The following is a 22,385-nucleotide window of genomic DNA, read 5'->3' on the forward strand; positions in this document are numbered from 1 at the left end:
ATCCCCCAGAAGATCAGTGCCTGAGGATCATACTGCACAGCACGCAAGGCGCTCAAAAGATGAATGATAGGCAGTTTGTGGGTGCTTCTATCATCAACACAAAAGTTTAACGCATAAATATCAAGTTATCCTTAGAGATACATTTTTAGAAATAAACTGCTATGGCATAAAAAATTTAGAATCAAAATTTATCAGTTTTCACTCATTCACATTCCTGTGATTACTCAGTTTGAAACACTCAAGAGCTGTATTTTAGGGATGGGGGATAGACAGACCAACACACACATGAAACTACAGCACCTAACACCTGGCTGTTTCACCTTGCAGTCTGGGTCTACAGAGGTAACAAAAGAAGGAAGAGAATATAGTATTTTTTGCATTCAGAAGCATTGTAGAGACATCACCTAGATCAATCCTCCCACCCACAGAGCTATAGAGATACCATTTCCATTCACAGAAAGGAAAACATACAGAGATAACAACATCCCTCCAGAAGACTCAGTAAACTGTGGCAGAGCAGGACCAGCCCCCCAGACACCCCACCTCTCAGTTCCAGGCCCCTGTTGACAACACACCCTGCTATCATATTAGGGCTTCTCATCACTAACTGACATTAGTTGCACCTACAGGAGTTCAGCGTTTCTCCTAAATGTCTCAGGTTGGATGCAGAGGAAATTAAGAACAAAATTATAATATGTCTTCCACTGTACAGTAAACTTAAAGCAAACAACAGAAGTTTGACTAAATTCCATCCTATCAAACCCATCCAGTCAGGAGAAGATGGGCATTTTTCATTTATTCCAGAAAAGTCTTCAACTACAAAGCCTCCAATTCAAGGGGCAGGGCAGATGAGACCTCACAGGTATTTACACTGCAGAAGTCTCTTCCCTCTTCACAGCCTCTGCCAATACGAAGAAGCCTCACTGAACTGTGGTTGGGAACTGTATGTGATCTGTACTTCTCTGGTCTCCAGAACGAGAGCACTCCTAGTTATTTTTACAGTACCAATAACCACAGCACCCAACTCCTGATATCTTCGACTTAACATTTTCAAAGCAGAGCTATCAAATAATGAATTTCACACGTTCTGCAAATTTAACTATAAACAAATACTCGGAGGACTTCATTTTGACTCATTTTAAAATTATCTTTAGCCACTTTCATCTTAGCAGAAAAATAAACCTCCCACCTGTAATGGGAAATAAAATTCAGTGTGCATCTTTATCCGTAATCCTTACCTCTCCAAACAGCTGTTCAGCCTGTTGAGAATACTAACATTGCACTTAATAAAATTCTAATAATTCTCTCAAGTTACAGTATTACCTGCATGAATGAAGGAACTCACTAAGGAAAAGCTGACCTTCACATAATTTATAGCAAGAAGTCACCCTTCTACCTTTAAGCTGGCAATTCCTCATATGACTGATTAAGTTGTATCTCTACCAAGAAGGAGACTACTCTTCCAGAAACTGTCTTACAGCATTGTTTTTTAAAAAAATCTCAGCTTCCCTGGTGGAATCTGTGATATGGTCTAAATTCCCCTCTGTTTGCTGCTTCTCCTCATCTGTTTGTGCAGAAATTGGACATGACTCAGGAAGACAGGGCTTAAACACTCTGCTCTTCACTTTGGGATTTGCAGCAGAAAGCAGAGGTGTAGAAATAAAGGCTGTATGAAGAAACATGAAGGTGGGCAATTGCTTTTGTGATGAGATGCTCGTTTCTACACCTCTGCTTTATCTGCTGCGACTTCATGTGAGGAAGGTTGAAAAAAATCGTTATGAACATGAAAAAAAGGTCACAAAAAGTTGCAAATATCCAAGTTTACTGTTTTCACATGATATATCTAAACAGCAGTTTGGTAACAACCTCGTGCCAAAACACAGAAGCGTAGAGAGAGTCTACACCATTCACTCTCTCTTGATAAAGCTCAAGAAACTTAAAGAATAAAACCAAATACGACAATTCAGCAATCCTCTGTGCCCCTTGCTGAACAGCTCTGGTTTAACAGCCAGTGGAGGAGACCACAAGCTTTTTCCTCGACTAACCAAGAGGTTCTGGGAGATCCATCTGCTGGTGGGCAACCCCAAAAATTGAGGTATTTCACTAACGAAGAGCATAATCTTTGTGGGCACCAAAAGGAGCTGCTAAGGATGTGCATGGTTATCTGTCAGCTAATGTGTAACTCTCCTTCCAGTTGAATCAGTATCTGCCATGCAGTTGCAGAAAATTGTCATTAGTATTAACTAGCAAAAATATGTTCATGAGTGTATGTACACTCTCACTCTCTCTCTGTAATTAATCCCTGGAGTAAAGCTGTTCCTTGGATCACCTCAAATATAGAAAATCAATGAGTTAGATTACAGGAAACAATTAATTATGGTTCACTGGTGTTTAGAAAGAGACACTGACACTGTGACATCCCCAGATAGCATTTGAGCCCTCTAAAGCAGCAAATCACAGAAAGTAACAAACTATGCTTTTCAAACATCAGATGACCTCAAGCTTGCTCATTCTAGTGAAATGATACTAATCAGTCATAAAATGAACGGGACCTAACCTTTTAAACATTAAAGAGGCAATTAATTTATAGCGCATCCGTTTACTACAACCAATTAAGCAGAAATATTTTCTTCACGTGTTAATGTAGCTTCTGACAAATCATGGGGGGAAAAAAAAATGGAACAAACGACTTTGCCAAACCACTCCAGTTAATTTTCATGTTGGTGGTTTCATTGATAGTCAAGTCTCTTTTTTCAATGTCGTGTACAGTGCATCATTGAATTTTCCAGCCAACACACAAAGGACTGAAAGTAAATATGCGTAAATTGGAAAGCAGCAAGTCCAGCTATTTGCAGCACTAATCCATCCAGACAGCTGCCTCTGCTAGGTGCAGCAAATACCACCTGTGGTTCTTAACTCAACTAGAACACGCTCAACCAATAACTTTTTTTTAGAAATCCCTGCACCTAAATTTTAGATGACAGAGAAACATGACTTGAAGTAAAACAAGACTTGGATGCCATCAGTAGAAACTGTTGCCATTGCACTCTTTACCCTTTTCAAACCAGTTTTCTGTCCTACTCCTAAAATGACTTGCCATTCCGTTGTCATTGCCAACTCCTGCTTAAACTGTCTCCTCCTCCACATCAGCTCCTCTGTTGAATCCCTTTTGGGTTTTATGATCTTTATTCTATTTCAGAAACTTTATGGCTATTTTGGAGAGCCTTTAGCATCTCAGCATGGGACAACCTCACAACTGAAGCCTTATTAAAGTAATTTACACAAGCCCCATAGACAGGACAAGAGTTGGTGTTTCTTCACCAATTTGCATGGAAACTGCTGATGCGGGTTCATCTCTTGGTCCAGTGTAATGGAATAAAAACAAAAGTGAACAAATTCTAGCATTTAACAAGCACTCTGGATGGGAATTAAAACACTTGTTTATAAACAAGTCCAAAGAGAACAACTCAACTCCAAGAACAGTATGCAGAATGCCCTATTCTAATGGTTTTGTCTAGAGGAAAAGGGTACCCTCTATAATAGAGAGGTTTTTCTCAGTGTATTTCCCATACGACCCAATCTTGCCCATTACTCAGGCTACACTAGCCTGAGTGGCAAGATGATGCCTGCTAACCTCTCAGTGCCACACTGGAAGACAGCTTTAAGCACTTGCCTGTGAAAGCAGGTTTAACAAGGGCTTGTGAGAAAGGCAGCAGTAAGGGAAATCAAGAGCATGGCAGAACTCACTACTCCTTCAGGCCGAGAAACTCCCCTAAACTTGTGGGCAAACTGAAAGCAAGGCTTTCAAGCCTGCCTACATAGGTGTTTCCACTGAAAAACAAAAGAGAGGAGAGGAGAGGGGAGGGGAGGGGAGGGGAGGGGAGGGGAGGGGAGGGGAGGGGAGGGAAAGGAAGAAAGAAAGGAAGAAAGAAAGGAAGAAAGAAAGGAAGAAAGAAAGGAAGAAAGAAAGGAAGAAAGAAAGGAAGAAAGAAAGGAAGAAAGAAAGGAAGAAAGAAAGGAAGAAAGAAAGGAAGAAAGAAAGGAAGAAAGAAAGGAAGAAAGAAAGGAAGAAAGAAAGGAAGAAAGAAAGGAAGAAAGAAAGGAAGAAAGAAAGGAAGAAAGAAAGGAAGAAACTAATCTGATAATAGAAACCTTCGTGATCCCTCTATACCTTCTGAATTCAAGCCACCCCAAGAGAAACAGCTTCTCTCTTGGGAAGGGCAGAAAGGGCAGAAAAAGAGTCATCATTTCATCCAGTCTTGCATGAATAGACTAAACCAAAACATTTCCTATTAAATCCACAATGTCTCTAATTCTCTTCGGTAGTTCTCCCTTTTGTAATTCTCCTTCTGGAGGGAGAAGGAGGGGGAAGACCTCTTTCTGCTGTCTCCAAGCAAGCTCAGTCTTCAGCTCCAGACGCTTAGTTACATGAGTGCATACCATGGTCTCTTCAATAGGGCAACAAGGCTTAGTGTCCACTTCCCTCCCAGAGGAAAAGAAGGATGTACACCACTATGGCACTGACAGGAGATGGTGCTTTTAATTAAAGTAGGAACTGCCTGATTTGCATCTCTGAGCAGGCCAGCGAACAAAAACGGGCACTGAAACTCATCTGTAGGATGGGTGGTGAAAGGGTGACGCCGGTGCCAGTCTCATAGTAACCACCAGGAAAAAAGTTTCCCCAAAGAAAAAAAGGGAGTTCAATTTGCCTCCTTTCCTTGGCTCCCCTTTTAAAGAATACAAATAAGCTTCCTGATAAACAACGGGCCTTTTGATGAGGCAATAGCTTTCCTTCGTGTTTTTGTTTGTTTGTTGAAAACACTTTGATTTTGCAGGAAGCACTAACAAATGCAACCGGGGATCAACTTAGTTAAAGAACCTTAAAAAGCAACAGGACACACATCTCCTACTTCAGCCACTAAACTGGATTGTCTCACTGGCTCGAGCAAAACTGCGGAATTATTTCCCTAACAAAAGAAAGGCGCTTTTAGGTCCTATAATCTCATTTCAAATCCTTTTACCCACTCCCTACTTTTTTTGGCCTTGAAATTGCAATCCTCTTTCAGGACTAATCTCGGGACTAATTGGTGCCAGCACTCCAGTTTCTCTCGCCGTTTCTTCCCCCTCCCTCTCGCATTGTTCAGGTGCTGAAAAGGACGGCGGGCCAGGGTTCAGTGCCCCTATAATGAGTCTGTTCCCACAGAGTAACTGTTAATAATTAGCAGGAAGTATTTTGCCTTTAAATTGCACAGCATGAGCAGCAAGATTTTGAAGAGCCAAAGAATTACTTCACTGTTGCTCAAGGAGCACCACAGGCGATGTGCAGGCCGGAGAGATGGGCAGCGCGCAGGGCGCCGGGCCGGGCCGAGCCCCGCCAGCCGCGCACACAGCTGGCTCGGGAAGCTCCAGCGGCAGCGGGCAGGGCGGCACCGGCAGCGCCGGCGCTTCCCGAGCCCCAGCGGCAGCGGGCAGGGCGGCACCGGCAGCGCCGGCGCTTCCCCAGCGGCAGCGGGCAGGAGGAGGGAAGCGAGGGAGCACCCAGCAGAGCGCACCTCCGGCACTGCTGCCGCCAAGGAATGTGTCGACGTGACGGGACCAAGTCAGTGTGGTGAAAGGACAGCCTTTGTTTAAGAAATATTCCAGAATACAATTCCCTGAAGAATAATGAGCAAAGAGGAGATTTAAGAAAGCCTGCTACTTTTCAGTTAATGACTGTATTTGCAGGTAGTGCCAAAAAGGAACAATGACTTCTCTTACTAAGGGACTATCAGTGTTGACCATTTCCCAGCCAGACTTAGAAGCAACATTAGTTTTTCTGTAATTGGAAACTTCAATCTAGCAAGTGCATTAAAACAAAACCACAAAAAAGCTATTTCCAATGGACATTCAGTTCCAGCAAACCTAAGGCTAACCTTGAGCTTTGATTCAGGAAAAATAAGCCAAAAGCTTCAAAAGTTTTTCAAGCTGGTAGGACCGCATCACCAAGAGTTCACATAAAGTTTTGACCCTGTCTTCTACTCTCTTGAAGCTGAAGGACAACACAAGAATCTCCATCTGAGATATACACTGCTTCCATGTTACCCCCAAGGAGTGCTCTGGAGTTTAAACTCAAATGCCACCACATCCACACCTTCATTCACTAGTGCACGCCTTCAGGCATCTGCAAGCAGGTATGCTATGAAGAATACCTCAGCATTAAAAGAAGAGAAAGACACAACTCACCTCACTCTCTTAAGAGATCAACTCTTCTTGTGGAGCATGAATAAGAGATGGGCTGTCAGGTGCCAAGACTCCTGCAGAAGCCAGCACACAAGACACAAGGTCTCACTAGATTTAGGGAAGCTACTACTGCTAGTGCAAAGAGGCAACACCAAAGGTTTTTGTGTAAACAGGCATGCTCTCTGGCACGCTCAACCAGCACCTGACTATCACTGGAGACAAAAAGCACAGTCTGCTACTGCAGGTACCCTCTTGAAATGGTACAGCTGCACAGTAAGAACTTGTCATTTATCTCCAGTCACAGAAATCGATAGTGGGTTTGAACTGAGATAGTGGTTTGAGCCGAGATTACCGATGATTTTTCTTCATTTGCACCATAGGTTGAGACGAGGTGGTGTGTCATGGCTTTTGAATTAAGATGGCTAATAAGTATGCTTAGCTCTGTGCATATTACCACCCTCTGAATGTTAGGGTTCCCCACCACACTAAAGCCACCTACTGCATGACACCTCTCTCAGAGAACCATGTTACAGAAGATCAGCTGGAACAAGTGCCTTTAAATTCTCCATCTCTTGAAAATGCAGTTTGCAAACCTTGTGCTCAGGATCTATCTCTTATTTCTGTTTACCTTTGCGTCAGAAATTTCAGACAGAGGACTCTCCTCAGGTCATCCAATTCAGCTTTCTGCCAACAGAAAACTTCCTACAGTCAATTTTCTAGGATTTTATTGAGTCTGCTTTTCAGCACTCTACCAGATGGATTTCAGACCACTTTCTTAAAGAGATTAATACAGTCTAGTAAGTTCATTATTTGCACCTGGTCAGTGACCAACGAAAGACAAGCCAGAGTCTGTGTACTTGTCTACTCCTCACACGCTATTAAAATGGCAAGTTTTCCATCCAAGTGTCAAAGTCCGTTCACGACAGCAATAGAACGGAGCCAGAGAGACACCCCCGTAAAAATCGAGCACCTACGTTCACAGATGGATACTGTTAACTTGCCTCTAGCATGAAAGCAATCTCCCTTTTCTACCTTGCAGTTTGAAAACTGAAAATCAGAAGACAGCAAGTGAAGATCAGTTCCTGTTGCCAGTCCCCTCTCCCCAGGTCAGCGTCCCTGGGTAGTGTTTGCCCACTTCGGTGCAGTCTAAACTCCTGTGCCAGCCCAGGTGCTCTACTGCTATTGCATTAGGTCACGGGCTGAGAGATGCAGCAGATTGCTGAACTGTGCCACGTGAACTACCCTCTCACCAAGCTTGTGAAGACTGAAGAATCATGAAGTTGAGGCGCAGCACCTCTTTCCCCGCCTGTTGCTTTACCTGGCACTGGAAAACTTTTCTATGGCACGTGAGCAACTTGAGAACACAGGTCTGCAAGTCAAGAAACCTTTAAGGCAGGTTTGTAGCACTCACCTGCCAGAATACACCCGAGTCAACACTAAGCATGATGATGCCTCACCTCCTCCATGCTCTTCTGTGCAGAAGCTCTGCTCTGGGAGCCAGGCGAGCATAACTTTACGAGCGGAGCGCTGTGCCATCTAAGTAGCCTCAGTGAGATTATGGTTCAATGAAATACTCTCTGGTATGAATGCTTTAAGAAAGCCCTTACCTCTCCATGAAAAGCCCCAAACCCTTTTAAAAAAAAAATCACCAGCATCCCATTCACAGTGCAACTACACAATCGTCTTCACCAGCACAACTGAGAGGACAGTTTGCTATTGTACAAGGGCAGCAACAGCATCTTAAAATGACTTTGCAAAGGAAAAAGAAGAAAACACAAAAACAAGGGGGAAAAAAAACCCACAGAAAAACCCAAACCCAAGCCTCTGCTGAGCAATCAGAAGATACTGCTCTCAGGGTCTGCAGGCAGCTGTTTGAGAGCTAGTCTGGAGACTGCTGCATGCCACTGTCACATGTGGTATGGTTAAAGCTCAAGTATGCTTTTGTTGTCTTAGACTAGCCAAAGGGCAAACTCAGTGGCAAATCCAAACAGCTAGTGAAGTTTCTCTGTTCGTTCGAGGGGGGTTTAACTGATCAGATGGCAAATGTTAGTGGGGTTTTTAACTGTAGTGCCTGAGAGTACCACCCACAGTGCTAGCCACTCTTCTCAGGGGCATCTCATACCCACCATAGCAAACCGAGAACAGCAAATGGGCACAGAAATAGGCAAAAATGAACCGGGGGGGGGGGCGGGCAGTGCCACTCAACACAAACTGAACTCCTAAAGCTCTTGCTCCATATCATCACAAAATGCAGAGCTCATCAATATAACTTTCCCCTTATTTTCAAAGCAGGGTTTTGATGGTAATATCCCCAGGGAGACAGAAAAAGACCAGCTCTAGCACTTCCAGTACAGATTTCCATTCTCTTTTTCCCCTAAATCTAAGCAAGTCTATTTCTACATCTGAAGGCAAAAGCAGCAAAATATACTTAATAACCAGAAGATCTACATTGCTTTAGCAATATAGCTGATTATGGCTCTTAAACTATCATGGAATAAATGTGTTTGTATAAAGTCTTCCTTTTACATAGTTATACTTGCAAGTTCCAAAATAAAAGCTGGCTGCTCCAGAAGCTTTGTTTGTTATTAATTCCCTTAAGTTTAGAAAATTATTTCATTCTAATTAATTGTTTTATTTATTTATTTTAATATCATGAGAAAAATGGTCGTCTTCATCTTTCATATGCAAAACAGCTAATGAGAGAACAATTTTTCATACAGAGAAGGAAGTCCAATTAATAGAGATCTTAAATACTTGGGGAGCTGTTATGAATTTTGCCATTGATCAGACAGCTGCCTGGAAAAAAAAGTCTTTCCAGGAAAGTTATACATAATTAAAAGTAACCCAATTCCTTTTTGTTTACATTTTTCATCTGCTAATCCAGATTAAACATAAAAATTAATGAAACCCAAATGAAGCCGAATTTTCTAAATTTACATCTCTTTTTCATATACTTTTAGTGGAACCTGCATCCTGCACTGCCATCAGTTATGAATTCCCAGCGCTGCATGGACATTTTAAAGCATCACTACTTTTTTAATAACTCAATCTTCAGTATCTGCATTACTATGCAATTAATTTTTCCCAGTTTCACACATTCTGTTTTAAAAAACCCCATCACCACACTCACACAAGACTAAAATGCAGAATTCTAAACACTGAAGTGAAAGTGTCAAAAAAAGAGTCTGTTCCAAGCATCTTAGTTTTTCAAACTAATCTTAGGAAGTTTTTCATCAAGCCTGTAACCACTGGTTGAACAGAATTTATTTTGGAAGGATATATAATGGAATCCTGATAAAAACAGTTACAGAAAAGAGCAGTGAGGGGCTTATATGTATATTATCCAGGCAGACAACATAGAGAACCCATCAGTGAGGTTAAAAACTGCAGCACAGAGAACCACTGGCAACAGCAGTCAGGTATAAGGGGTCATAAGCAACAAATGCAAAAAACCACCAGCTTTATGAAGTTGGACACTGACTACTACCTTTGAAAAGGGCAGAATAATAAACTACAGTTATTCCACTTTCACAAATAAAGTCCATGTAGTACTGATTCTAATACCAAAAATATGTCATACAAGCTAATGAAAAGAAAATTTAACAAGTGCACGCATGCTGCAGCAAGCCAAGAAAGAAATACATTTACATTTGTATTAGCAAGACCCATTGGCTGTGCAATCCTGGATGCTGTAACAGCAGAGCAATGAAAAATTACCATACATAACTGAAGCATACACATGAGCCCGCAGAGCAAGTTCTGGCAATTAACAGGAGGAGACTGCCAACAAAGCAGAAACGAATCAGGATGAAAAGAAAAGAAAGATCTTTTATAAAACTCTGATCCACACTCGTATCTAAGCTGGCCAATCTCTCAGTCATTCCCCTTTCACAAAGGAAAAAACAATCTTAAAACATGGAGGCGGAAACCATGCTCCTTTGTAAACAGATACACCAGTGTACATGAAAACCCAACCAACTTCACCCCGAGCACCAGAGGCTGGCTGCACCTTACCAGTGCTCCTCTTCTGGTATCCACAAGTTATTCATCAACATGAACTTCTCTGATGTGTTTGCTAGCCAAACTGCTTACACAAACCCACTTCAGACTAGTTGTCTCAAGCAATTCTCGTATCACCATTTGCTGTATTTACTCTTTTGTAATGAAAATAGGTCACCTGCACTAAAACAGTACATTTTGTTTCTGAGTGCAAAAAAGAGCAGCTTCCCTGGCAGCCAGACTGCCTTTTGACATAAAAAGTACACTGTATACATACATACCTGTGCACTGAAACCCCCAGAGGTTTGCACATTTATCACTAAAACCATGTGCAGTCATAGGGAAAAAAAGCCTCAGATGCAAAACAAGGAATCTTATCAAAAGTGTAACAACATGAAAACCACCAAACTGGATGAAACCAACAGCCTGTTTGGTCCAGAGTTTCTATGACCCAGTGCCAGAGATGAAAGGTTCACAGAAAGTGGAAGAGCAGCATAGCACAGTAAATCTGTGCTTGCTACTACAACCCACTAAGACTTAAAATAGCAGAGAGACTGATGTACACGAGGTCTAGTATCCTCTTCCAGATGCATTTGTATTAGCTTTGAACATGGTAGTTAAACAAAACTCCACCTTTTGGGGGACTGTGGCTTGGTCTTCAGCCTCAGGATTTTCCTGTGGTAGCAAGTTCCACTAACTAATTTATACACTGCCTAACTCTCCCACCCCCCTTTTTTTAACCAGTAGCAAAAAACAAAAAAAAAACCAAAAAAACAAAACAAAAAGGCAAACGCTGCATTTTACAAACAGTTTGATAATTTAGAAACAGAACAAATGCCACTGATGAGCACCCCACGCATACACACTGCCTTTGGGGCCACCTGGAATGGAAAGAAACCCAACAAGAGTTTCTTGAAATCTATCTAAAACACAGCCCCTTAGTTCTCATTTATGTTTAAATGTCGCAAAATTGCTTTACAGATTTTCTTTAAACAACTGTGGGGTTCCCAAAATTAAGACATCTGTGAAAAAATACAATATAGATCATCAAGTACAACCTTCAGAGTTTCACCATGGCTTTACTGAAAAAGAACAAGAAGTGCAAGTGCTGAGCAATTCTGTTTTGCAAGGGGAAAGAACATTTTATTAGGCCACTGTAGCATAAAACACATTAGACAGACAAAGAGCCATAGCTCTCACCTCCTGTCTTTTTACTCTGGGACAAACAGGTGAACATGTGAGGTAGACAGTCCCCCTTCCCAGCCATACAGGGCTTTGCTGAGGATGGAAATTTCTCTACTAAGGACTCCCCCCCACCTCCTCTAAACAACAGTTTTTATTTAAGTACTTCATTCTGATGAAACAAGCAGCTTGATTTTTCCAAGTCAAAATTCAAAACCGAAGTGTAAAAAAGTTTCAGTACAAAAAAAGACTATGCTTTTTGTTCCAAAACTTCAGAATAAGATATTTTAATATCATTTAAGCCCTTTCAGTTTTTATTCCTCCGAGCCATGGAAGTTCCTGTGAAAGGAAACAACTCTAGCAAAATAGTGTTATTTGTACAAAACCCAGTTGCTTTCACTTCAAGATCAGCACTGCAATATGGCAGTGGAAAAGCTCTAGAACTTGAGGACACCCGTGCTTTTCAAAAATCATTTGCAGAAAGCCTGATGCTTTGAGAAATACTGGGTCAGATACACAGGCAGGGATTATGCGGACACCTAAGACAGGTATGAAAAGCAACTGCACTTTTCTTTTAACTAGATGTATAAAATAATTGGAAACACTACTGCAACAAGCCTGGCTTAGTACACAAGTGGCCTCTATGACTGGAGATAAGGAAACAAGAGAGGATTTTGTTCAGGACAAAGACTAGCTGGTTTGTGAGGTCTGAAAGTCAGTCCAGCTTCCCCTGAAGCTCAAGATCTCCTAATCCACTGCCAGCCATCCCAGAGCCCAGACCCTTAGGTCCACCATCTAGTTCAGTTTCTTACCTCTGATGGGTAACCCAAGACCGGATGGGCCACCTTGATCACCTGGACCCCACCTTGTTAGGATTTTCCACAGTCACACCATGAGCAGCAACGAAATGGGACCCTCTTATGTTCTGCTTCTCACTAACGTTGTGCAGATAAAAAAGGAATTGATTCCCACTGGCCATGCTCATCTCCTAGGATGCTTCTCTATGGACAACCAGTGTTTTTATGGTACAGTTGTCACATTCTGTTATGACCTGCGGAGAAGCTGGGTCACTTGCAGCCAATTCCTTCAGCTCTTGGACTCAGGTTGACTGTACCAAGATGATGAGGGGTTGAAAGCAAGTATGCTTGGCCCCTTCCCTTAGCCAAGGCCACTGAATCTGTGTGCAGAACTGACATTCTCAGAAGGATATTACACATGGAACAAATTGGGTACACAAATATTGGAAGTTTCCCATAAACTGCAACAGCTCCCTCACACTTTAAACATGTTCTCTATTCCCCAATGTACACTCAGGTGTTAGGTAAAGGGGTGAAAGGTCCATGCAGGTTTTTAAGACAGACCTGCAATTCTTGGAAATATTCAATGCATGCTACTTTGAGACTAAACAAATATTAAATAAATAATGAAGAGTTAAACTGCAAAATGCCTTAAAATCACAAGAGTATCTATTACAGAAAAGCCATCCCTTCCCTACTGTTTGAAATTCTGAAATTATGGGTTTTTTTATCCATAGAAAGTTTAATATGACATTAGAAACTGTTCTAAGAATGCCAGTCTTAAAGCAGAACTGAAAATAAGGTGACTTCCCCTGTAAATGTTTCTTACTACAGGCACCAAAGGAAAGAAGTCCAATAACTAATAGAAAAGTGAAGAAAATCTAAAATGGAAAAAAAAAATAATTCTGTAAATAAAAGAAACTTTTCTAAATCTAACAGCAGTAAGATGTGACACACTATGATGCTATCTGCGGCTTCCCAAGCTTCATGAGTCTGTTTTCAAATGCAGAAGTCAGTTGATTTCCACTGCTATAATACTGTATGATTAACAAACGTGATGCTCATGTCAGCCACTGTGCATCACACAAACACTTGTTCCTAATTTTCAACTACGACAATTTCAGTGAACTGTTACTGAATTGCGTTACACAGGTTTCCCCATCCACTCAACTGCTGCAGTTGCAATAGTGATGCAATGGCCATTAATAGGATGAAGAATGAGAGATGGACTGAACACTACCAAGTAACTGAAAGAGAGGTGTGCCCCACGCTCTCTGCTTTTTGCTATACCATATGGCTCCTGTACCGCACAACACATGGCCTAACTGCACAAGAACACACCCTGGGGACAGCAAAGAAGGATGGGGAGTTGCAGAAGACAATTTCAGAAGCACAGTACCCACCTGCTTCCAAGTTTCTGCCGTCAGCAATTCACAGCTCTGTCAATGAGGCTACTCTAACAATATTCATAGGGAAATACCCAGGGCTAGAGAGGGATTTACAAACAAACAAAAATTTCAAAACACATCCCTAGACTTTCCTTTTCCCATGAACCGAAGTGGAAACATCTATGGTACCATTCCAAGCTATCTTTGGAATAAGGCTATATTTATCTACAGAAGGCACAGAGGAGGGGACAAAAAAAAAAAAAACCACAACCCAAACAAAATGAAAAAGCCAAGGAACTGGGAAGACTGTTCAACAAGCAGGACTATGAATAATAACAACGTAAAGCAAGGAGCTGGTGTTTGCCCGGTATCTAGAGACACTCGACAGGCTAAGGATGCTGCTTTACAGTTCTTTACCAAAGGTCTGTAAACATGCAGCCAAAACAAAGACTCAGCCAAATCTTTATGTATTTGGCAAATGGGAAACAAGACGTTTGTACTATTTTGGGGGTATGGATGAGAAGGAATTGAAAACATCTCAGCTGAGAAGACTCAGAAGCATTCATCTAATTTTGAGAGGAATGAAGACATGATTAGAGGGTTATTTGTATTTCCACCAGCTGTTCCTGCTGAGCACCAGGGTGCTGCAGAAAGCATGCACGAAACTGCTGTGTGAAAGAGGGCAGACTTAGACTTTCTGCTCTTCTTTTTCTGTCCAGTATATGCTGCCACCTTTCCCAATTCATCTCCCTCCCCTCTGCCTCTCTCATACTATAATGTACAAGAAAATTCCTTTTAAGAGGTAAGAGCTGATCTGTTTTGTTTTCTGAAACTATGTTCAGTGGGATACTTCCCAGATCACAGAAGTCTACTGGCTAGACAGCTGAAAAGAGATGTTAGAAAACAAGTCCTGGACGGGCAAATCCTCAAATATTTATACACTGATAGCATTACAGACATCCACTCAAGCAAAAGTTCTTTTTTCTTTGCTATTCCTACCTGGCATCAAGCGGAACAGATGTTCTCTAACTTGCCAGAAAACAGAAATAAAGCAGCATAATCCCAGAGTAGAGATGCTCTTCAAATCAAGACATGTTATGATGTCAGAGGGCACAATTTGGAAGAACTTGTGTTCTCTGATCTCTCAACTACAAAAACAGTGAAACACAATTCCCCAAAGGCTCTGCCTTATCACCACACCAAGAGAAGAAAACTCATTCTGACTCTATCCAGGAAGTAAAATATCTAGACTGATCTTGATAAAGGGGTTGTAACATGCACAGAAATTAATATTAGACTGCTCTATAGTCAGCTTCATTTCCTACTGAAAGCAAAACCAATAACACAGAATTAAATCCGTGTTTCCAGACTGCAAAAAACAACCGATTAATTTATTTTCTAAGTCCCTTCTTGCAGGGAGATGCCCTGCAGCATCTTTCAGTGCTTCAAAGTTTTCAGTGAATGGGAAAAGGTTGTTTCACCAGCTTCACCAAACGGCCACAGAAGAACATTTCTGATCTTAACTTATAAAGTGTACGGGTAAGAGAAGTGCTTATACATTGTCCAAAAAGACAACCTACAACATAGACTTTGATGCAGGTTTAGCTTCAATAAACAACTGCAGAAGGGTGAAGCTCGTAAGCCAAAACCGGCAAATATTTGAAGGAGTTGTTCCAGTAACAGCAGTTTCCTAAGCAGTCAATCAACAACAGCCGTCTTGGGTGGGGAACACTTGGCTGTTTCGCATCCGTGTAAGAGCTTCGAAGTTCCCCATCCTGAGCGGGCTGTATGCAAACTGCATACCGGGCGCACGCAGCAGTGGCTGCTCGAGGAGTTTTTGCTGCAGCAGTGCGTGGAGGCACAGGCACTGCCCCGGGAGCTGCCGCCGCACAGCCGCCCCTCACCCTCCTCGCTGCACGGGGGGAGGACTTGTACTAGTGAGGTGGAAGCAGAAAACTAGGACTAAGAGTGGTAAGACCGTGTGTTTTCAGTCTCAAAATAAGTAAATGCAATCTTTTTTAGTTCATATCCAAATGTAAGTGTGCCCAGGCCACCTCCCCTGCCATTCACCACAGGGCTTGCAGCGATGGCAGGTCCTGGCGGCTAAAGCTTTTTTCCTAAAGATCCAAGTTTCGTGAATTTTTCATTGTGTCTCTGTTAATGAATTGCAAAAGTTAGACAGGGGTTCATAATCAAAAAGGCCCCTTTTCTTAATCTCTAACTCAGGATAAAGAACAAGGAAATATATTTTGATCTGAAACAGGTATCAAAAGAATAGACACTGGAGAAGTGATGAACGTTTAAGGAGCTAATAGCATTTTTAGGGAAGCCAGCAGCAGCAGGAAATAGTGGCAAGAGACACTGAATTCCATAAATCAGAAGCCACTCCAAACTTTTTAAATCCCAGGCCAGTTAAGTTTCCTAAACAGTTTGGTCACTCACATACCTGCAGGCCCTCTGTGATCCACTGGCCTGCACCTGTACCGTACACTTCAACAAGGGAAGGGGAAAGGAAAACCAGATCATGAAGCCATTTGATTTAATTTCATTTAAATGAAATACTGTTCTGGAAAGTGACTCTACCACAAGAAGTAGAGGTGGTTTTCTGCTGACTCCTTGCAGGGCCTGGTCCCCCCAGCCGCCGAGGCGGCGGCACCACCAGCCGGGAGCCTGGCAGCGCAGCGGGCAGCTCTGCAGCACCCACTCTGCCAACTACCAGCAGACGCCATGTTCACTGACTGCGGATCGACTCTGCTCTCCAACAACTGAAATCACACTGCAGTTGAGTCTTCCTGTTTGTTCCAGCCCTGCACGGCTCAAGCCCTCTCCACAGAGGGGAGCTCAGCTGAAATGCAGCGATGTATATACCAGAGGAGGTATTTTTCTGATAAAAGTGCTTTGATGTGCACAGGTGGACTCCATGTCCAAAGCCGAGCACAAATCTAGTTCAGAACTAAACTGAGGTCTCAATCCTTCCTGAAGCAGAACGTATCAACCAAGCTCACCCAAGGAGCTGTTCCAATGGGAAGGAGCAAACCAGCAAGGAACCCAATGAAGCCTTTATGAACAGGCAGGCTGGGACAACCCAAGAAAGAAACCACTCTTCAGTTTCTATCTTGGGCACATTTGCAATTTCATCACTTACACAACAACTTAGGACAGATGCGTCAATGTTTGTGACTCGTTTAACAAACTACAATAGCAAAACACACTGGAAAAATGAAAAGCAGTGCAATAACGCTCCACAAGTCTGTAAAGGGATCTAGCCAATACTCCGAGGTGGTCACCCAAATCCTCAAGTATTTTTTATCCATCTGTGAAACTAATAATTTCTGTTATTTTACATTTCCTGATAGTTTTCAGCAGAAGGAGAAATAGAATTGAGAACTAGCCCCGTGTAAAACATATAGAGAAAAGAAAAATCTGTTCCAAGATCTTCTTGAAGCTCTACTAGAAGAGAAAACCCCACCTTCAGTTAAGAGTCAAAAAACTGGAAATAAAACATACAGATGAAATACCAGGGCACTGACTTACGTAGTTACTTAGCCAAGTTTGTGTCTATATATTTCAAGGTTGCTATTGCCAACACAATTGTAAATATTTAAAAAGAAACACATTAAACTAAAGCACAATTTTTCCACACCAAGGAGAGCATTTTTTCTTTACAACACTGTGTATCAGTGTTAGCTCACCCTTGAAATTCATTGTAAATGACACAATATATACTTCAATTAGAAGAATCAGATAAAAAACCATGGTGGTTTTTTTGTTTGGCATGAGTATTGTTTTTTAAGAATACACATCCAATCCAATTAAAATTAAGTAATCCACATTACTATATTATTTTTCTTCTTACATCTTACAGATAATCTTCAAGCTGAACTGCTGTAGCAATTCAGACAACTGTAGTCTGAAGTTCCTTCTTACGTAAACACTTGCAAGACTGCTCTTTTCTCAGAAACTATGGTCTTCTATACATGCAGCCCAGTTTAATCCAAACTTCCTGGTTTGAGTCATATGTCTAGTCTCAAATGATACTAGTGTAACACTGACTGAGCCATCCAAACATATGGGTTCACATCATAAAACTCCTTCATAAAAGGTCCTGCCTCTTACATTTATTCAGGATGCTCTAGTGAAGTTGTAAAGCTAAATTATCTGATGTAGTTAACTCTTCTCAGAAAATGAGAATTTGTCTGTTCAGTGATCATCTTGCTTGGGATATTTTTACAATACATTCCTCCACTCTGTGCTCAATTCACCCCTAAACTGCTTATGCAGATACTAAATAGAACATGTGATTCATTTGTGTATCCTTATTCTTTTAAAACATCTGATAAAGACAAGCAATAGGTCAATTTGCCCCTGTGGAATCGCACCAACTGATCCCTATAAACCTTGTAATTCCTCCGATTAATCCCATTCCTAGAGGCAGGAGTAATATTGGTGAATCATGTAGTTCCAGACATATTTCATTAATATCAGGTGACATAGTTTCTCTTAGTTGTGGGCTTCAGTTATATAAGACATAGACAGCAAAATCTCTGCCACCCAAGGATTTTTTCTAGACATATTATCTTCATCAGAAAAATTTCCCTTGGAATTTGTTACTATGACGATGTATTGCTCTGGAGATCCAACCACGGCAGAGTGGATTTACATTTTCTACCCGTTACCGAAGTCTCTGTACATATGAGAAAGCAATCACGTACATATGGGATTACTGTTGGATTACTGTTTTTCCAAATGCACAGGGAATGTTCAAGTCCTTGTGACTATATCAGAAATATATTTGAAAAAATGATTTTGCTATGTAACTGTCAATGTATAATTAAATTAATGCAGCAGTCACTAGTGCCCTAGACCAGCCTCGTGTTGATGTTTCGCCAGTCATTAGTAGATGAATAAATAAATATTTTAGAAGACCATAGGAAGATTTTTATTTGACAGCGGAATGCTGAAAGACATCCAGCTAAAAATAGCAGTGAGACCACAATTTCTTCATACTAAACCCAGCCTCCTGTGGGCTTCTCTTTGCGAGGCAGTTGCTCCTGCAGCCATGCAAGCCCTTTGTTTTATGATACAGTCATTACAAGGAAGACTTGAAAGCACTTGGCAGCACAAGCAGTGTAGCAGCAGCTCTGACATCCCATGGTTTCCAAGGAGAGGAAGTTTCCTTTTTAGTTTTGTGACTCGCTTGTGGGTGTTTCGGGGTTCTCTCTTGCTCAGAAGACAGCTTTGTCAATTGCCCAGCTACATCTGGGCACTGGCGAAAGCAGGCAGTTTTTCAAAACGCTTTCTTAAATCCCATGCTGTTTGGCACGTGCCAGTACACCTCTCCTCCCCCACACATGAGAAAAGGAGCTATGAGGCTCTGACCACCCACCCCATTAGAAGAGGTCAGCACGACTTTTGCCCAAGGTCTGCGGCTCCACAGGGATCCTCTGCCACAGGCAGGGAGGAGGGGAGCGCAGCGGGCACACAGCTGTGCAGGATGCAGGGCAGCTGCCCCAGGCAGGCTCCCGGACACCAGCGCCCAGCCACGGCATCTTGATGGGCTCATCCCTGCCAGGATTGCTCGTGCCAGTGCTGCTCCACCGCGTCCTTCAGCCTAACCTGGAAAAGCTCCCTGTGAGCTCCTGCAGGCAATGTCCACCAGCAAACTGCACAGCAGTTCTGGAAAACCTGACCCATTAAGTCAACAGTCACTTCATGCATTTAAAAAAAAAAAAAAAAAAAATCAGAGAGCCTCCTGCTTTCAACTGCATGTGTGCACTGGATTTTTTTGTTTGCAGGGATTAGAAGGGATCAAAATCCCTCTATTTCTATGTCAGATGTGCGTTACGCTTTTACTCAATATGAGAATCTCTGAATAAATCTGTATGGGCATAATTAAAATACTCTTAAAAAGGCAACAGAAATGATAAAGCCAGGCTCTGGAAACAAGCCCCGTTCAAACATGCAGATTACAATTTTAATGCTATTAATCAAATGATTTATCTGTCCTTCTGCAAAGCACAGTAGTAGTGGTGGGATTGCTGGGAGCATGGGAAAAGTAAAAGTGAAAAAATCCCTTCTAAAGGTGGTACTACAGAAATATTTTTCTAGAGCTCCACATGAACCACAAGACAGAGTGACCCGCTGGTGTTGTGCTGATTCAGGAAACCCCGAACTCCTGCCTCCTCTCGCTGCTGGCGGACCCCAAGTCAGCCACTCATTTCAAAACAGGAGGGAAACCCCCCAAGAACCCCCGGCGCCCGCGATTCTCCCGATCTCCGCGGAACACAAAACCCGGTACAGGAGCCCGATCGCCAAAAAAGTTTCGGCGCGGCTGCCGCCGCTGCGCAGGATTACCCGTTACCACGGCAACGGCGCGGCTGAGCCCCAACGGCCGGTCCTCTCGCCAGGCAGCGCCGCGCGGCCCCGTGACGCAACGGCACCTGTCTGGGCTACGCGTTGCCAGGGAGACGCCCGCGTTGCTATGGCGACCATCACGCTCGTCGGGCGGCGAGGGCGGGCGGCGGCGGCCTCTCCCGCGCCAGCCCCGCGGCCTCGGCCCGGCCCTTGCGCCCCGCCCGCCTCCCCGCTAACGCTGAAACGGCTCCGGGGAGAAAACATAATGCGAAAAAATACCCCAAACCCCGCGAGAGCCACCACAGTCCCTTCTTGGTCCTGGTGACGCTGCTGGCCCCTGCCACGGCTGGTTCAAGTCACCCTCCTGATTTCGTGGGGTGCGGTACAGCGCTGGCCACCACCGGCATTGCTGCCCCGGCCGTGATGCGCTGCCAACATTTGGAAAAAGTGAAGAAAACAGTTTCTGTATTAGCAGCGAGGAGGAAGCAGTTGTGTCAAAACCCGGTGTTTGCTTCCCCGCTTGGCGGATGGCTGTGGTAGATTACCTCTCTTCCTTCACTAGTGTTAGACATAAGCAACAGCCAGATCAAAACCAAATGCAAAGCAAATGAAAAAAACCTGCCTCACGCCTATTTCACTGAAGCAAGGCAGAAAAACGGCTCTTGCTCTCTCCGCGCCCCTGTGGGATAACCGAGGGCAGGCACCCGCGCAGGGCGCGCAGCTACAACAAAGGCTGTTCGAGTCACGGGGCGCTGGGCTGGCGTGGAAACCCGACTGCTGCTGCACCGGCAACACGGGCCCTGCAGCTCGCTTGGGGGGGAAAAAGCCAGCCCACCTCCTCCAAGCGAGGGCACTGCGCCTTCACCTACTGCAGAGGGGATACGCGGGCACTTCAGAGCGCTCCGTTTGCTTATATGCATTTTAGTTTCAGGCGTTCTTTCACTAAAAGGCTCTTTGGCTCACAGAGGAGCAGGACCGCAGCTCTGCTCGGGGGGGGGGGCGGGGGGTGTCGCGCAGAGAGGCATCCCGGTAAGGCGTCCCAGGGGTGTGCTCAGCCAGGCCAGGCCGCTGCCGCCCACCCGCCCGGGCTTTCTTCGCTAGCACGTCTCCAGACTGCATCGCTTAATTACATTTAACGTCTTACCCAAGATTGACAAGCAACACTGGATGAAAGCATTTAGAGTTGTAAAATGCGTCTAGTTCTTACCTTTGATATGCCTGAGGAGATGTGGGAGGTGTATTGAACACATGCGAATATGGGTGATAGGGTGTCTTTTTCAAAGCCTGAATAAGATTTTGTCTATATTCTGGGTCTATACACCACAAGGACCCCTTTCCAATACTCTGCAAAGAAAAAAGAATTAAAAAAAAATCAAATATTTAATCTAATGGCATAGCCTTATTTATTTAGCAGTATTTGTCAGGAAAAGCAGTGGGTGTGGGGTTTTTGTCTGACAGAAGTGAACACAGTTTGCTTGCCAGAGATTACTGCTCCATTAATAACGTATTGCAACTGTATGATTTAAATCACACTTCGGGGGGGGGGGGGGTGTGGAAGTAAGAATGAACGTTTGGTTGCTCTTCCCCCCTCCCTTGTTACTAGTTAATATGATTTAATAATATCTGACAATGGTACCCCATATTGGAAAAATAAGAAGCTACAGTTACTGTTAACTGGAAACTTTGAAGAAAAATAGATTATTTTTGAAAGTGATTTCCTTTTGCTGTTACGCTAACAAGAAACAGGGCTAGAAAGGAGGGGTTTAAACACCCTAGCAACTGTTTTAAAAATAAAAGGACTTAATCCTTCAACCCACATGACATCAGTGCCATTATACTACAAGAGGAAATTAATCATCTTTTCTCCCCTAAGGGGAAAAAAATACCCCAAAACCCCCAAGCAAACAAACAAAAAAGCGTCCACAGTATAATCAGAGTTTAAACCATTTAAGGGTGTTGTGAAATTGTGATCAGTTAAAACAACAGTTACTGTAATTACCCTTTCTGGACACACAGAGCAACTCAAGCAGTCAATCTGTAATGTGAAGACTATACTAAAATTAAGTAATTATTCTGAAGTTACAAGCAGTGCAATTTCAGTTGTCTCAATCCCATCAGAGGTCAGGGTGCAGATATTCTGAATTGTTTTGTGTGAGTTCTCAGACAGAAAAACAACTTTCCCTCACCTCCACTATGAAAGCATACAAAATGGTACCCCAGGAGCAGCCTTGGTCTGCTTGAGCATATGTAAAAACAAACACCAATCCTAATTATTGACTGAACTCCACTGGCAAGCTTTCAAGGCATTATGATAAGGTTTATGGTAAATGTTGACGTTTTCTGGAACCGGCAGGGCAGGCTCTAGCTGCTTTTCAACCCAGGGCCATCCTTTTTCTCAGCTCCAACTTCTATCAGTGGAGCAAGGCTCTCTGTTTCATGTGTTGAA

The 22,385-nt window shown here is 43.0% G+C and overlaps 1 protein-coding gene across 13 annotated transcripts in view; it reads right to left on the bottom strand.

The window, feature by feature from the left end:
• The window catches only part of FOXN3 (forkhead box N3), a 218,092-nt gene that overhangs the window by 88,125 nt on the left and 107,582 nt on the right, over positions 1–22,385 (bottom strand). For all 13 annotated transcript variants that reach the window (XM_074868571.1, XM_074868577.1, XM_074868576.1 and 10 more), the window contains one exon: positions 21,147–21,283. In XM_074868571.1, the coding sequence (XP_074724672.1) occupies positions 21,147–21,283 (137 nt within the window). The remainder of the gene's footprint in view (positions 1–21,146; positions 21,284–22,385) is intronic.

Source organism: Strix uralensis, chromosome 4, assembly GCF_047716275.1.
Source record: "Strix uralensis isolate ZFMK-TIS-50842 chromosome 4, bStrUra1, whole genome shotgun sequence".
NCBI classification, from domain to species: domain Eukaryota; kingdom Metazoa; phylum Chordata; class Aves; order Strigiformes; family Strigidae; genus Strix; species Strix uralensis.